This window comes from Mycteria americana, chromosome Z (assembly GCF_035582795.1).
Source record: "Mycteria americana isolate JAX WOST 10 ecotype Jacksonville Zoo and Gardens chromosome Z, USCA_MyAme_1.0, whole genome shotgun sequence".
NCBI lineage: Eukaryota > Metazoa > Chordata > Aves > Ciconiiformes > Ciconiidae > Mycteria > Mycteria americana.
In genome coordinates, this window is record NC_134396.1 from 29,245,683 (window position 1) to 29,263,736 (window position 18,054).

An 18,054-nucleotide genomic window follows, 5' to 3' on the forward strand; every position below is an offset into this window, starting at 1 on the left:
GTCTTGAGATTTTCTGTGATGATTCTTGTAAACATTTTTCCAGATTACAGATTTTTTTTCTTATCTTATAATTGCATATTTTTCCCAATAAATTAGAGCGTTAATTTTGTAACAGGAGGTCTAATTCCCCTGATGAATAAAATAAATCATTCATACCTGGTTTGGGGAATCTTTCTGATGTGGTGGCCACATGGTCTTCATAAAGGGATTGCATCCTTTTTCCCCCTCCCTGTTCCTCTCTATTAGATGATCAGAGTGCTCTTTTTCATATGATATAAATCATGCGGATTTTGGAGGATGCCAAACATAAATGTTAAGAGGGTGGATGAATGGTGGAAAACCTTTCACTGGCTTTTAGCCCCTTTTGAGAACTTGTGGGGACACAGGAAATCAAGGTCGGGGCTGGGTAAGTTGCTCTTCAACTGTTCGTTACTGGTACCCCTCCTAGAAGTTTGTGTAGCAAATAGAGATGAGGGTGTGACGATTGGATTTCCAAGCTGTAAAAAGAGGGAGCTACCAAAGGATGCTGAGGTGAGCATTGCCTCTCACTCAGCTCCCCAGCTAGCTGACTCAGTAACAGAATAAGATAGAACCTGGGAAGTGATTCTTATTTCTCATTTATAGACTGCTTCTGGATGTTTCCTGCATCATGGCTTTGTGTGACATATGGCATTGGATTCCTGGAGTTTGACTGGAAGAAAACTGTGGGCTGTGGGTCCTGGGTCAGTTGGTTGCTGTAGGTCAAAAATGCTGGTTCCTAACTCAGATGTTCTGGTAAAGGTGTGCACGCTTCCTCTAGTCTGAGCTGTGTGTGTAAACTCTGTTGTGTTGCTGAGAGAAAAGAAATTTTAGCCTTTACTAAGCCACCATGTGCCTATTGGCCAGTTTGTGGTTGAAGCAGCGTGAGCTTGCATCTTCTTGCACAAAGACTGTGCAGGCTTTTTCTGTCTCCTCTGAGCCTGTGGTTTTGGTATGGTGCAGTTAGTGTTAGCACAGCTTTGTGCTGAGGAAGTTGAGGAGGAGCAGGAGTACACATAAAGGTGTGTTATTACTTCTGAAGCTTTTAGGTATCCGTTCCCTTGACACCTGCTCTCTTTTGCTGGTTCAGGAAAGTCATGCAGAATAGAAGTATGGTGGACCATAGCTGTATTTTCTCCATATTGTTTGGTACTGTTTGTGATCTCTGACAACAGTGGCATTGAGAAGGTGGCATTGGATTCCCTTCCCTAAGTACAGTGTAGATGGTTCCCCTAGTGGTACAGCTTTGTGGTGAAGGTGGTGCTTATGCTTCATCTTGATTAATGCATCCAGAAAACATCAGCTTTGTCTTACTTTGAAAAGACATATAAGCTTAAGAGGAGTGAGAATCTTTCTTGATTGTATTTGTTGTTTAAAACATAAATAAGCCTCTGACATTTATTTGGAATATATGTTTTGCATGTTAAATTGAGTTTCAGTATGAAAAAATTATGTATCTGTTGTGATAAAATAGCATATGATCTAAACTGATTTTGCTAAGTGAAAGAAGAAACCATTATTCTGTTAAGCTAGACTTTATAATGCAGGTAGGATCTAATCTAAGATGCTTAAACCTGAGAGAAAGCCTTCATTTGCTGCATTCAACATGTAGATGGATAGACAGTGAAGAGGGTCAACACTATGTGTACATTGAAACGATTGTCTCGTGGGAATTGTAGTTTTAGACATAGGATTCAGAATAGACTTTAGGAACTGAACCTTCATGGAACTCTTTATTGAGGTGAGTTACTATTTCAGTTCGTAAGATCAAAGATCTACAACGATAATTCTGAAACAGAAGCTGTGGAAGAACCTGGTGTGCCTCTTAGCATGTAACTTGTTTTTATATTTCTGGATTGCAGATTTCTGATCTTTACTATGAAACTGGACTACATTCTTCATACACAGCTTGGGTGTTGAATGTTTTCTGCAGTCTTGAAACACAATATTGTGCTTTTTTTCTGATAATGTTAGGATTTTTAAATCAGAGCTCCACTATAGTGCAAATTATTTGCCATTTTGGCCTTACTAATTGTAATATTTCCCTTAGTTCTTAGATTACAAATAAAAGTTCAGATGTAAAGCTAGAAAGTGAAAAGCCAAGAAAAGGTCACATTTCTTTCTGAGGATCTGATAAAATTGCACTTCTTTATTCATGCATAAATCTTGGAACTCTGGGTTGTTCGTAAAGTCATGTTTTATACAGAAGGAACTGAGGTTCTCAAAATAGCCAAATATTTTCACTAAATAATTTGGTTTTGGTGATTTTTTTGCTCCTAACCTGGAACATAGAAGTGTAGTAACATGAAGTTAAATAGACATGAATCTGAAACAAAAAAACAGAGAGAGAAATTTCACCCAGCTTTCTGTCTTTGGAAGATCTCTTTTCATGTCTTAAAAATTCAGGTTTAAAAATTCTCTTGATATTCGAGTAAACAAAGCCATCTGGGCTAGGAAGTATAGAAGAATATTTATAAAATAGTGAAGGATATCTTAAATTTAACAGAAAATGATACCTGGCTCTTCTTAAACTGGAGTCCATTGATAAGAAAAACCTCAATTTTTTAATGGATCTCTTCAGATTACATCTGGGTTCTTAGAATTCCTGAAACTGAAGAAATTTCACATGCATACTTAAATATTGAGCAGGTTTTAAGGATATCGTAGACCAAAATTATATAGCAAGTTCTGTATTGGTAACAGTGATCTACTGCATATTTTGAGGGTAAACACATAGGCATTTTGCAGGTATAAGTTAAGATCTAAGACTGGTTTTGTTGGGTTTAGTTTTCCAAGAAGTAGGTGTGTGTATGCATGTGCACAAAGACTGTTGTAAGAGTTTTATTAGAAGCTGTGCCTTTATAGTATTTTAATTTGAAATAAGTATCACTGCATGGTGATACTTATTTCTAGAGATCTCTTTTGGGAGAAGAGTAGGAAAAAAACCGCAAAACAAATGAAGAACACTGTTCATATATTGGTCCTATTAAAGTCAGTAGCAGAACTTCATTGACATAGAGGAGCAAGGATGTGATACATTCTGTGACTCTTAAATGGATTTACATTTCAAAACGCACTGCATTTAATTTTTGAAAGAAGACGTTAAAAATTAGTGATACAGGAAGAAGTTAATCGTTAGCTAAATTTGTGCAATTCTCACGGTTTAAAAGTCAGGACTTTTTAAAGTAACTGTAATATGAATTAAAGTGATTATAACAGATTGAAGCTGTTGATTCTTTTTTTAGTTACTAATGTAATTGTACAACTTATGTTACACATCGAAGTCTTTTTTTACGTACAGCTGAGAAATCAATAAAATGGGATGAGTTGGTAGGTCTATTTCTCTTTTTTAATAAGAAAGAATAAAGTTCAAGTAAAAAAAAAAAATGTAACTTAAATATAGTTACACTTCCCTTATCTACTGGCACTATTTCTGTCTTCTAGGTTTTGTTAGATTTTTTTTCCTTTTTATATAGTGCTAAGGTTTTGGTCAAATGAACAAAAAGCTCAGTTTTCTTTTAAATGTTCTTTTCAATGCATGGCTTGTATACTCTTCATTTTTCTATTTTCCTTTTTTTTTCCTCTGTGTAGAGTTTTCTTCTAGTTATAAACTGGCCTTTTGCTGATCATGGGTGGAAATGACATCTGTTTGCAACTACATATGGCCTAAATTATGCAAAATGAGCAACAGAAATTATTTAAGGAACAGTCAGCAAAAGCACGGGCAACTTTTGCTCTCTCACAACTTTCCTGTGCTTGTTTGCAGTATGAGGAGTTGCGCTTTTTCTGAAATAAATGCTTGGTATTTCTAATTTCTGATTTAATTGTAGAAAGTGTGAGTTTATAGTATGCCTTATGAAAAGCTTCATAAGCTGCTTAGATAGAAATAAAATGGCTATGCCTGTTAATCTGTTTCTGTCAAATACTAAGCTTCCTAGTTTTCTTGCTTGAGTTTAATCAACTTTGGACCATCCCATTTCTTGATTAGCATGAATTCAGAGATTTTTTTGGTTTGCTTAACCTTTTTTACACTGCCTTTTCTGATTTTTTACACTGATTTTTCTCAGTATACCTGATTTGTTTTACTTGGGGCATACCAGTAAATGAGATAGTAACAACAAGTGATAATTGTACCAAATTCTTTCTTCTGTATTGAAATGAGCATTTGTCCTAAGAATATGCTCAAACAGTTGCAAGCAAGTCAGCTTGTGAGAACTTTGCTAATTAGGGAAAGCATGTGTAAAATAAAACTTTCAGTCAGTCTTGAGAAAGTTGTCTTCTGGATCAAGCTTTGTTGATTGAAGACTTCACTGTTTCCTAGCTGCTTGTCATTGCTGTCAGAGCACCCCTGGCAATAGGAGTGTGTGTGTACATGAGTGTGCCCTAATCAGTGCAATACAAGGTCAGCTGCGTCAGCTCAAGCCACTTGCATTGACTTTTTAAACTAACCTCTCCTTTTACTTATGCAATTGATTAGGGAGTGGGTTTGCACCATCTCTTCTTGCACCGATAGTGTTGGGGTGCTAACCTCCAGCTGCCTGCATGCATTGGCCATCTGGGATTTATACTATCTTTGCCTGGCACAGCTGTTGCAAGGTGAATGTCTGTCCCCAGCCTTATATCACTGTGAAGAAGGTGTGAGCTAAAGCATTTCACTTTGTGATTGCCATAGACTGCCACAACAGGCATATTGTTAGCTTAGCATAAGCAACAGCAATGTTTTGCCTTGTGGATGTAACGCTGTGGGGTGTGATCACAGGCGGTTAATGAAAACTCAGCTGACAACGAGTAATTTATCAAGCCACGGTAACTTGACCACTCTTGGTCATGTGTACACACATGAGTCCACTATTGGAGATTGGGGATATGACTTGAAGATAGCTGGTACCAATGAAAATGTGTTTTGGTCTGAACAGGTTTTGGAACAGGGCCAAGGTGAGCAGTGTGTGGCAGTGTTGTATTGTGCCAAGGAATTGCTGTGAATGGATTGATAGCTAGGAAGGGTCCTGGAATTCAATGGCTTCATGAAATGACATATCTGCTTTGAGTAACACTGTGATCAAGAATTACCATCTTATTTCTTCTGTAAGTCTTCAGTTTGACCACAACGCTTGTGCTGTCTGAGTTTATGGACATAGTGGATACATGTTGTAAATTTACATTAAAGAGGTACTTTTCTGAGGCAGTTTTTAACTAATAATATCTTTATTGACAGAATATGCAGTAAAGTTTTTTTTTTTTTCCCATGTTTGATAGGCCAGTGATACTTACCAACTTGAAATTTCATCAGAAACAAGTCTGGGAGGTAAAATATTTTGTCAAGAAATTTTGACAGCATGTGAGATACAAAATACCATAGTAGAATAAGTTGCTGCAGAAGAAATGTCAGTGTAAAACAACCATTGTTAAGACTATAAATTTGGATTTGGAAAATCTGCTGGTGGTGGTGTAAAAATGTTTAGTTAACACATTGGGGTCTGGTTTTGATTATGGATTCATGACTCATTTACAAAAGCAGGATTATTTACAGGTCTCACACGTTCCCGTAATATCGGTAATGTTGTGTTTCTCTAGGCAGTTTTATCTAAATTGTTACGCTTCTGATCTTTTGTTAGTAATATAATATACCTGTACTATCATTTTCTAGGTATTTCAACAGCCTTCTTTAAGTGAGCTAGAGTGTCTTATTACAATGCAAAAATCTGAAATCGAGCTTTTACAGGAAAAATTGAAAAAAGCAAGTCTTAACCTAGCAGAGCACAATTTGTACACTACAGAAATTCTGGAAAGCAACAATATAAGGACTGGAAGAAAGCATGAGGTAGGATAGTTTTATTGTCTTGTGTATTTGTGTCTAAGGCTGGTAAAGCCAAACATTTTTGCTCAAGGGTCCAGATAATAATTTTAATATCTGTTGATGCTGCTTATAATTCTGGGAGCTTGTTTGAATGGTTCTTGTGTTATCTGCCAAAGACTTGTTAAAATAGCTGTTGGGAGTAGAAGGTTTTACCTTATTAAATACTGAATAAGGGATTTTTAATTAAATGAAATATTTGAAGGATAAATTCTGTGTAGGTTTGTTAAAATGAATATTTATCAGGTATTTTGTGGTGCTTATCAGAATGACCATCTTTCCCTGGAAGGAAAATGAGAGAAATATAAATGGTTATTATTATGATTTTATAAATGAAGAAGATTTATTTTTTCCAAATTCTTGATTTTTAAAGTATGATGTAGTATTTTTCTATGAAGAATGACAACATTGTCCTTTTGAAGTTTATTTTCCTGAATTTTTATTACTCTGTATAATGCTGGACTGCCTCTTTCATGATGACTTTCTGTTAAATTTAGGCACCAGGTAACAGTAACAGCTACAAACTATAGCTAATGAAATAGATCTCTAAATAGTTCTATGGCTTAAATTGATTTATTAAATTAGCTGAAGTCATGATGTTTTTCAGTGTGTTCAGCCTCTTCCTCATCTAAAAAAAAATTTTTTTTATTGTGATTGTATAGAATATGGGAAAATTGGAACAGATTTCTGTAGCAAGGAAGCAAATAGGAATGTGCTTCTGTGTGGTATAAATAGTCTACAAGGGTGGACCATCATGTTCTGCTTCCTTAGAAATCTCCTGGTTTTCCCACATTTGGTATCTCCTAATATTTCCTTTGAAAACTGTATGGCTTGTTCTTTCTCACTATCCTGCACTGTATGCTATTTTTGGGAAAAGACATATTTTAGGAAAGACTTGTTTAGGAGCATGTGGTGGCACCTCTGTGAAAATGTGTTTAAGAAAGGAAACGGTATTGTGTGGAGAGGAGTCCATGCTGGAACAGGTTCTTCTGACAGGAACTGTGGCCCATGGAGCACTCACTCTGGAGCAAGTTTATCCTGAAGGACTCCAGCCTGTGGAGGGGCCGCACACTGGAGCAGGGGAAAAGTGTGAGGAGGAAAGAGTGGCCAAGGGGAGCTGTTATGGACTGCCTGTGACCCCCCATTCCCCATCCCCTCGCGCTGCTCAGCAGGAGGTAGAGGAGTCAGGAGTGAAGTTGAGCTTGGGAAGCAGGATGGGGAAAAGGTGTTGTTTTAATATTTTCTGTATTTCTTACTACCCAAATCTATTTTAAGTGTCAATAACTTAATTTTCCCTGAGTCGAGTCTGCCAGTGACAGTGAATGGTAGGCAATCTCCATTTCTTTGTCTCAACCCACAAGCTTTTTTCGTCCTATTTTCTCCCCCTGCCCTGGTGAGGAAGAGAGTGAGTGAGCAGCTGGGTGGGTGCTTGACCCTTTGCCAAGGTTAACCCACCACATTGTCATTTCTTGTTTCCTCAGAATAATGTAAATGAGGCTACTGTGTTTGTCATGAACTGATCACTGTGTCAGGAATAAAGCAATTACCTCCCTTGAGTAAAACTAAATACAAACTTTTAAATTCTGTTGCAGAGAAACTTTTCCTGTTTGGATATGCAGATCCTAGTCATGCTCTTTCAATACTCAGGGTTGTTCGATATGTGCACTTTTTCACATGGGCATGCAGTCTCTATTAAAACTTTTGGGAACTAAATTGACAGCCTACAAATCCTTTGTATTTAGGCAAGACAGTAAGGAAAATTGTAGAAATATTCTGGCTTTAGGATCACAAAATACACATATAAAATAGAAAAGGTACTACTGCTGCCTTTACTGATTTTCCCTTGCAATGACATATCGTCCTGTTACCTTCTTGTTCAGTCTTTTATGACAAAAGGATTCATGACAGAAGTTATTAGCGCAGATTTGACAGGAAGAATATGTTGGATATACAATTCTTGTTTTACAGTGGTGATCCTTTCGGCTTCATAAAGACTCTGTCGTGTTAACCCTTCATCCCCCCTTATGTGCATTCCCAGGATACAAAGAACAAATAAGCATGGAATCACTTCTGATCAGAATGACACTGCTTTGATTACTTTCTGCTTTAAAAAGCCAAAGATTTTAAAAGAAGAAATAATTGGAAAGGTGTTAAAAAGAAGAGCCTGGGACAAAACAGAAACTTGCCACTAGTGTGATAAACTGGGATGCGTGGCCACATGACTGTATGCTTCCACCTATGTTTGGTTCTGCAGAATGCAGTGATATATGTATACATCTATAGGCTAGTGTTGGTTTTTATGAATTGCAGAAATTCAAATCCCTTGCCAACAGTCATACAGAGTAACAGAAACGACTTACTCTGCGAGACAGATGATGCTGTGGTTAAAAGCCTTGTTAAATGTGCATGCGTGGTGTCATTTTTCTTGATACTGTTAGGTGTGTACTTAGAGGCCAGTGTAACCCTCATAGTCCAGTGGGAAGTGGTACAGCTGAGTGCTGTTTTGTATGAAGACTTGTGAGTCAGTTGCTGGGTCTTCCTAGAACTCTTTTCAGAGCTTAAACTTTGTAACTTTGTGAGCTATGAATGATTTCTGTTACCTATAAACTGCTGTCCGTATGTCTGCTGGCCGATTCAGTAACACAGCCCGTGTTTTTTTATAGCTAAGCTTTCCCGTTGTATGATGCATGGGAGTTATAATTGTCTTTTATATGATATACATTGTATAGCATTCTTCTAAGTCTATAATGTCAAGATATTAAAAGGCATGAGTTAACTTGCAGTACTGATAAGGTTCCTGTTGAAACATAGTGAACTGAGAATTTGCCATTTTTCCTTTCCAAGAAACCCCACCTGTATCTTGTCAGCCTCTGGTTCAGCTTCAGCAAGGCTTCTGTTTCTTCAAGTGATAAAAACCATTAAGATTTCTGCCTACTGTCTTCAGTGCTGTATCCTGGCAGACATTGATCTGATCTGTGTGTGCAGAAAAGTTCTCCAAGACATTTCAGTAAGAGTTCTGGCTTCCCTTGTTTGCTTTTTTTTTGAATTGTTGGCTCCATCCAACACAAAACCTGTTGAATTCAACAATGTGACTATGTCCAGCTTCATCCCATGGTGTTTTTCATGGTGCAGATGGGTAACAGAAGGTTGTTTAGAGAGAGGCATCTTTTCTTTTTCTGCTTCCTGTATCTCCGTTAACAGTTAATGTGTGTCACATCCATTTATCAGCTATTTCTTTACATTAAATCTTCTGTCACAAAGTTTCATATCTATTAATATTATGAAGCCTGTTTATTTCTGGTTTTCTGCTATTTGGCTTAGTCTTTTGTAAACAAGTTTTAGGATCATTTGATGAAAAATCTTCTGTTGTTGCCCTTTACTGATGTATTCGGTGCTCATAAAACTGGACTTTTTCTTATTCCTAAACATTTAGGAAATGTTTAAAACATTACAATTTGTGTATATATTTAATGCAGGTATGTCAAAATTTACTGTAGAATTTGAGGACTGAATTAAAAATTAAATGCTTAAACCTAGCAGCAGCAGCAGCAGCAAAGTTTGCAGTTGTGAGAAGGGCATTACAGATGCCATCTTCCAAATTGAGTTTTGCAGCAGCCCCAGGCAATCAAATTACAGTGTATTTTACTACACAGCCTCTTCTGTCTTGGTAGGAAAATTAAACTGTTTGCCTTCTTGGTAAAGATTGCCTTCGAACTACCTATGTGCAACTGTAAAGCCCAGACCCAGCTCTTTCTCTCCACAGACCTCTAGTCTGATCACTAAACAGGTAAAAACATATTTAAACAATAGAGTGTTTCTTAATGCACATCACCAATCCCACCTGTTCTCACAGAGAATTATTTCTATGCCCATGAATACTTAGAATTTTTCTCTATTTTTTTTCCATACCTTGGCCCTGTGAAAAAGATTCACAGCACAATCCCAGGTAGCTATATGTAAAGTGTGTGTGTGTGTGTGTGTGTGTGTGTGTGTGTGTGTAAACAAACTGTTGTGTACTCATTGTATCTGATCACCTTTGATTAAAGCAGCAAGACTATGAATTTTACATTCCTCCATAGATTCTCTCTACCTAGTTATTCTTAGCAGTCTGGTGCTGGTTGGTCCACTTCTTTTCCTTTGTTGTCCTTCTCTTTGGCAACAAATGCAGTGCTTTGACCTTTTATTCCTGATTTCAGACAAATCATGTATTTTCCAAGTCTTCTGTATACAAACAAAGTTTAACTAGGAAAGATTTCTTGAAAAATAATGCATTCTGGATTTTAAGGAAAAATTAGTATGGGTATGCAATAATTAGGAAATGTGGAAGTTTTATTTAAGATCTTGGTTTTATTCAAGAAATCTGGGACTTTGAAGATGAGTAGATTTTTTCATATGTTGGTCTTGGGATTTTCTGCTTCAGACACCTGAAAGGTGTTTTTTACAATTTTAAAATCTTTACTGATTAATATCAGCATCTATTAACTGAAGTAAACTTTTGGATATCTCTACCATAATTATTAGAAAAAAATGTAAATCAGTAATCTTAATATTTCAAAGACATCTACTCTTAGTACAGTGTTATACTGATAATATAAAACCATAAATTTGGAAGTATCGTTTTAAATGTTCATTAGAACTTTCTTCTAGTTTCTTCTGTTATATAAAGGAACGGACAGGAATATACAAAATATGTCCATTTGACATTCAGGTTTTGAATGTACTAAAATTCTTTCCAGTTGTTAGTTTTGGTTTGGGTTTGTTTTTTTTTTTTTTGGTTTTTTTTAATCTCATTCAGGCACATTTCAGAAGCAAAAGAAACCTGAAGCCGAATGACAAAACCACCGTGGTAATATTTAAATTCTTAAATATGTGATACTATTATTTTCTGATATTTCATGATATTATTTTTTTTTCTTCTTCTTGGAAATAGATACGATTTAAAGTGAAAGTGTGGTATACAGTGTCTTGTAAAGATTTAATACTGGAAGGTAGTGGTCAAAGAAAAAAATGCCAGTTGCTTGTTAAGATTCTCTTTAAGATTAAATTAATTTAATGGAATAGTAAAAGTGTTGAAATATATAGTATTCAAGAAAACTTTATCCTGAATTCCTTTTGTTGTAAATCAGTTATTTTACAGTGAAAATGGCAGCATGCAACAACAATAATCACAATTAATCTTAAGTTTTTGTTTGACTTTATGTATTTATGTAATAGCATTTTACCTTATTGTTAGTATTTATTAGTTAGTAACTACCTTATGTTAGTCTTTCTCTGTCCTTAACCAAAGTTATTCAGAAAATCAGAAAGTCTAATTTGATGAGGTCTTTCTTTCTTTGCCGTAAGGACGTATGACATAGAATGAACAAGAAAGCTGCCCAGTTTAAGTGTTACTTTCGCATATTCTTTCTCCAGATTGCTATATGAAGCTGTACATAATATAAACACATATTCTTGTCTCTAGTTAGTCACATTATAGTTAATGACCATATGGTCATTATGGTATAAGATCTACTGTCTGTTGTATTTATATTCCTCAAGCATATTGTTCCTTCAACTTCACAGTGTGTTAAACTATTTCAAAGGGAAAAAAATCCTTTCCCTCTTGTTTCTGGTTGTCCTATCAAGTGTAACCTTGGACCCTTATAGAGCAATTAGACCAGCCTCTATCCCCTCCTTTGTAATGAGGTTTCTTGCATTTCTGAGTCTATAACCCTTTAGTCTTCCCTAATGGGACATCATTATTCTGAAAGAAACAATGTAAATGTAAATGAATATTCTCATTAACGAGTCACAGAGAAACCTTTAGTGGTAGCGCTGTGGTAATTCTGCTTGTTATTTCTCTGGTATTCCATGCAGATTTTTTTTTTTTTTTATAATTCATTATTAGTATTCAAAATTACTTCTTCTTTAATTCTGCATGTCTTTCATAATCCGGTGTTCCAACTAGTTCAACCATGTCCTTGTTTTATTCTCCAGGAACCACCTGTGAAACGTTCAAGGTCTCTGTCCCCAAAGAGCTCTTTTAGAGAGTCAGAGGAGCTAAGGAAGCTTAAAATAGCTGAAAGGAAGATTGAAAACTTAGAGAAGACACTACAGCTAAAGGTGAACGTTAAAAAAATAAAAATAAAAAAACCCCTCTAGCTATAAGCTTGCATAGATAAAGATATACCAAAATAAACAGACATTTTAAAAATGCAAAATGCACATATTGTTATGGACTGTAAGTGTGTTAGCATAAGAGAGCACTCTCCATTAGTTTGCCTTTTTCCTTTACTGCTAGGAATCTTGTGTTGATACTCCTGCAGTCCTCTAGAAGCCTAATTCGAGCTGTCATCAATAATACGTGCTTGTTAAATACATTTTCAAAATTTCTGTCTGGGAATATATATTCCAAGAAATTCATGTGTTCATATAGAAATAAAGTGAAGCAGAAAGTACAAAGAAATTTTTTTTTGGTACAGTGAAGCCAGTATTTTAAAATGCTGAAGTCAATTACTTAGAACAGATTTGCCCCTTGTACTCTTAGAAGTTATGGCTCAGAAATTGTTGTTCTAACAAATGCTATAAAAAAACCCCAACAAACACCACCCCACCCCACTCCAACCCTTGGTAGAAAAGCTTAATTAAGCACGTATTACAATTTCCAATTTTGTCCCCATTTTATAGATTTTTGTTGGTTTCTTTTTGTTGGTTTGGTTTTTTTACTTCAAAAATAGTACCTTTTCAATAACCTATTGGTTTCAAATTGCACCTCAGAATGCAAAACCCAGACCCTGAGTCACATTTTCTTAACCATTTACAGTTCATACTCTCCTCCTTTCCCTTCCCCTTTCCTTCAGAGTTATGGAATTTGAAAGGTATTTTCAGTATATGTAGCCTAAAGCAGAACTTGTTATATTGAACATGCTGTGCTAAATGTCAGGTAAGTGAAAAAATTTGGGGAGCCCTACAAACCATAGTCCTAAGCTCTTGCCTCATGCAAAAAGACACTCATATGTGATAAGTCAATTTTAGAAAAAATGTGAATGGGAATTATATTTTAGCACAAATGCAAAAGTTCATCACCCTGTATTCTTGAGAGAGTTTAATGTAGCGTCTGAACACATGCGGAGTATATGAACAGGAAAGATGATTTAGACTTCAAATTGAGTCTTACAGGCTGTCTTACTCCTTGTTCGTGGGACTCAGAAGATTAATTTTGTTTTGTCTTTTCTCTCTGTTGAGAAATCTAAAGCATGTCCTACCAGCTCTACCTGAGAACTGGCCTTTGGCAGGCCTCCTGTTTGTTACTCTTAGTTGGCCTGCCAGACACTGATGCTACAGATTATTCTGGCACTGTGGACTACAGCTGCTCTGCCCTTGGCAGCAAAGCTTACACATCAGTGTGTATGGTTATTGTCTTAAATGATAGAGAGTTCCACATTTCTCTGCGTTTTCTTCTGGAAAGAGGAGTGAAGAGAAGCACTGTGATTTTTCTAAGCACATACAGAAGAGAAAGGAGTCTTATTCTCTCTGCATGAACTCATAACATAATTTTTACTATTTGCCATACTGCCTTTGTCATTTCTTCCATTTCATCTTCAAAGCATAATTTAGGAATCTGTGCAGCTTTATTATGTTGCAAGTGTGGGATCTCTGTTTATCACAGCTGTTAATCCATGAGGTCTTTAAGGGCTAAGTCTTTTATCTCCCCTTGAAACTGAATATATGAACTCCTTGCATTTTCTCTAGGAAGCCTATTTGGCTTCTTTTGCAGAATGCTTTAATTGATTGAAAAGAAGCCGCAGAGGCCTAGGTCAACATATTAAACACTGTTGTGGCACTACATTCAGAATTCAGTGAGGCTATTGTCAGCATGACAGTGAACTCAGGTGTCATAACATTAACATCAGAATAATTCTATTGATATTGTATGATTTCTGGATATTAGCTTCCTCTCAGGCATTGCTTCCAACAAAGAATAATGCATGTGATCAACATTTTCAAAACTGGCACTTGCATTATTGCCTCCTCAAGCAAAGTGTTGGCTGTATGATTACTTGAAATATACTTGCTCAGAGAAATGTTTGCTCTAGCAATAAACATACAGATGATGCATATCCTGAAGATGAAATTGTGACTTTATCCATTGGTCCTTCTGCAAAATTGGTAACACTTAAAAAAAAAGATGCACGGCTTTATTTATGGGGTTTTCAGGAACAGGAATATTTGATGCCCCAGTCGGTGTTACAAAGGAACAGAAAAGGGTGAGGTCCCATTCACAGGATTTTCCAGTTCTCCTCAGCTGGCTCATTTCTGGCCAAGGAAAGTTGGCTCTTACTGTCTTCGTTGCTAATATAAATAGGGTAATCACGTAAATTCAGAGTGTCCATAGTTTTGGTACAGAATCGGCTTCATTTCTGCACTGCAGGACATACTAAAACGTAACAGAGCATGCCTGATTCCACCCTTGTTTAGGGAAGAGAATGTAAGAGTAAATAAGAGTATTTCATGGATTTTGAATAACAAATTATGAAGCTGGCACTTAGAATAGTCCAAAGCGTAAGTACATCAATCTACTGTTGGTCTTTAAGAAATGGGAGGAGTTTGGTTGCCAAGAGTTAGATATTTGATATGAACTAAGAATATGTTCTCTTCTCCCATATTACGTTTCTAGAACTGTGATCTCTGGCATAGCCTAGAGGAGATCTGGCTTTAACTGCAAAGCTTTCAAAAGCAATAGGAGATCTTTGCTTTGAGTTTTCTTACCCTCTTAGTTTAAAGTTCTAAAATTTTGGATAATTAGAACTAGAATATGTAGACCAGTCTTCAGGGCCACCTTAATACTTGTTTATGTGAGTGAGGGCACACTGTTATATTTAGTGTAGATTTCATAAATAGTCCTGTTCCATGTATGGTGTTCAGATGCCAAAAATGTATTAATATTGTGGCTTTTCCACATAACTACTTGTATTTGTAATGGTCAGGTTCCTCACTTCTTGTCAGCCTAAGAAGAGTAGTCAAAGAATTGAATCAGTGTATGTTTTTAATTCCATTTTAGTTCAATTTTTACTGTAACAGAAGTTGTTACAGGTCAATTTCGACAAAACTTTGAAGTGGCAATTAGAATCTTTTGGCTTGTCTGAGCTGCCTGCAAATAGCAAAATGACTTTTTTTCACAGGCAGTTGGGTTTTTCCTCCTGCAGATTGGACTTTGTCTTTTTGTCTTTCATTATTGCATGGGAAGTACTATAGAATGGTGGTGGAGAGCTGGAGAAGAACCTGGAGATCTGGCACTGCTAGAGATGGTTGTTCTGTCCCATTTCTGTCAATATCTAGAAAACTGTATACAAGACAGTTTAATTATTAAAAAATATAATGTAATTCAATCAGAGAGATGTGGAACTAACTGAGATTATGGAAATTAGTGTAAATTTAAAGTTCTGAAGTGCTTAATAATTCAATAAAAGAGAGTGATTAGGACAGTTAATTGTCTAATTTCTATTTCCGTGAGAGCAGAGCAACTGATAAGGGAAGGAAATAAGTGTAACGGAATGGATAATGGAACAGGTAAGCAATAATGAAAAATATAGATTCATAAATAGGAAAGGCCAAATTCTACACTTAGTTGCATCTCTAAAAGGGCGTTGACACTAATAAACTTGGGAGGATTTATGCTGAAGATGTTATTTTCCAATACCTTGCCAGACTTGATCAGTTTTCACTGGCAATATCAAACAATCTCAGAATAATGATTTCATGAACTTCTCTTGAAAACACAGCATCTATAATCGGATTCTTATAAAAATTTCCTGTTGTAGTGTCAAGCAAAGCTTGGTAATAGTCTCTATGTCCTTTGTCATAAATTTATTGCGCTATTCGTGTGATTGTTTTTAATATCATTGTAGTATTTGTATAAGCTACTTAAAACCAGTCAGAAGTACTTTTAAAGCAATTAGAAATTTATAAATGTATCTGGTTTAGAGGTTGTTTCTCTAAAACAGAAAAAACCCCACTGCACTGAAGAAATATTTAACAGTAAGGTCACTTTCATACCTGCTTCTATTCCTAAATCTGGAATTTGGAATACAGTAGCATCTGAAATTTTAGCTCGTATCTTTCAGCTTTGTTTATGCATCATGAAAGCTGGGCTACATCTTAGAAGACAAGCTTAGTCTAGGTACTTTGTAGTTAGCACTACTGTAAAAACCCTTGCCATGTTTTTATAGTGGGATTTAAGTTTTATTGCTCACAGCTCTGACTATTGGTGCATCTTATTTATTGTCTAATGCTGAAAAGCCCTCCTTGCATATAAGCAGTAAATGCATGCAAATAAAGTATTGTGATTTACTTAGAGATTAAGGAACATGTTCTGTAGTTGCTCTACAAGTAGAGCTCCAATTGAACTGGAAATGAAGCACTGAGGGCGAATTTTACTACAGGATAATGTCTGGTGAATTCTTTACTGCTGTATGCCAGAATTTGACTTGCTGTAAACTGTGAAATGTCCTCTTCTTAATGTTAATTTTTTTTCAGAGCACAGTATTGTCACTTAGGAAAATCTTTTTTTAAACTTGCATGATGTTATCCTGTAATGTAAATCAAGGTATATCTTACTTTTCATTATGTAAAAAGAGAGTACGTTTTTTCATATGGTTTTGATTATATAAAAGCTATTGCAAAATTTGTTTTTATTTCTTGTTTGTTATGTAACTAGAGGACAAAGTCTGGGTGTTGCAGGTTTATATATATTTACAGAAATAATATATGAGGAAATCCTGAACCCATTTAAATTTAGGTTTTTTGATGTGGACCTCAGTGTGGCCAGTGGTTCCCTCGAAAATATGTAGATTAGTTTTCCATGGGGGGCGAAAAAAAAAAAAAAAAGAAAAAAGTAGTTCGGAGGAAAAGACAGTGCCAACAATCCTTTTTCAGTCTATGTATTTTTAGGTGTATTAGCCCAATGCATTCACAAGATGAAAACTGACAGTTTGGTAGTAAATTTTTTAAAACTTCTCAGCAGCATGAAAAAAAATATTGAAGTAAATTTTGCCAAATTAGCAAAATTTGCCTAAGCAGCAATAAGAAAAATTTGACCCCAGGGACTGTGATTCCTGATCTTTCTATTTAGATTTCTGAGGCTCTTAATAGTCACTTAAACAGAACTTTTGTTTCATGTGATCTGTGTGAAAGTCTCTTATATTTTGCCCAAATCTAATGTTGTTTTTCTGGTGCTGTACAGACTCAAGAAACTGATGAGCTAAGAGCAGCCCATGAAAAACGGAAGGAGAGGCTGCAGATGTTACAGACCAACTACAGAGCACTAAAAGAGCAATTAAAGCAGTGGGAAGAGGCTGATAGCAGGTAAGTTACATAGCTCATTAAAAACATTTCACTTACACAAGAAATCTGAACAGAAGTATTATACAGGTATTCAAAAGAGAATTTGATTTGAAGGAAGAAGCTACTATGTGATGATCAAGACTTTATCTTTTGTCAAAGCAGAATACATGGCATAGCCCTATATGAGAGAAATTACAGTTGAAACCAAGAGTAAAATGTATTGAGCTGACACCTTGACTTATTTTATTTAGGATCTCATTTTAAGCCTGGGTACTGGACAAAGGTCTGCTAGGGCTGCTTATTTATGCTTGTCTAATTCCCCTGTTGATTAATTTGTTGCCTGTGTATGTTTTTAATTTTCTATAATAGAACAATTGCTCCTTATGTTTCAAATAGTTTTTTAAAATAATTTTACTCATTAAACAATACAGAAATAACAGCCTCTCTGACATTTAGTGATTCAAACATTAACTGAAGCTGATCCTAAAATCCCCTTCTTAATAGGGAAAAAAAAGAGTATGTGCATGAAGAGCAGGGTGTTTTCATCTGTTAAATGATTATAAAATCAATTATTTCTGATCATTCTACAAAAATATTGCAGTAATGTATCTTTATTAATGGAAAGAAGAAAGACTCTACCACATCAAAATTTAAATAGCAAATATTCGATATGAACTTCTCCCTTAAATTCTATACAGAACAGTGAAAAATTTATGCAGAAATTCTTTTAAGTCCTTAGCAGATAGTTAGAATTTTTGGTAAACAGACACATTTGGAGATATGAAGACATTTCTTACCACTTCAGTTATCAGACACTGCTGAGGCACAGTTTTTCAGGCCCTGTTTCAAGGAAGTAATTT

The 18,054-nt window shown here is 35.7% G+C and overlaps 1 protein-coding gene across 5 annotated transcripts in view; it reads left to right on the forward strand.

Annotated features, from left to right (window-relative positions):
- Nucleotides 1–18,054, forward strand: part of CNTLN (centlein) — a 197,952-nt gene that overhangs the window by 83,882 nt on the left and 96,016 nt on the right. For 4 of the 5 annotated variants that reach the window (XM_075527374.1, XM_075527375.1, XM_075527378.1 and 1 more), the window contains 3 exons: nt 5,666–5,839; nt 11,849–11,974; nt 17,094–17,215. In XM_075527374.1, coding sequence (XP_075383489.1) covers nt 5,666–5,839; nt 11,849–11,974; nt 17,094–17,215 — 422 coding nt within the window. The remainder of the gene's footprint in view (nt 1–5,665; nt 5,840–11,848; nt 11,975–17,093; nt 17,216–18,054) is intronic. The other variant, XM_075527377.1, reaches the window with a different exon arrangement.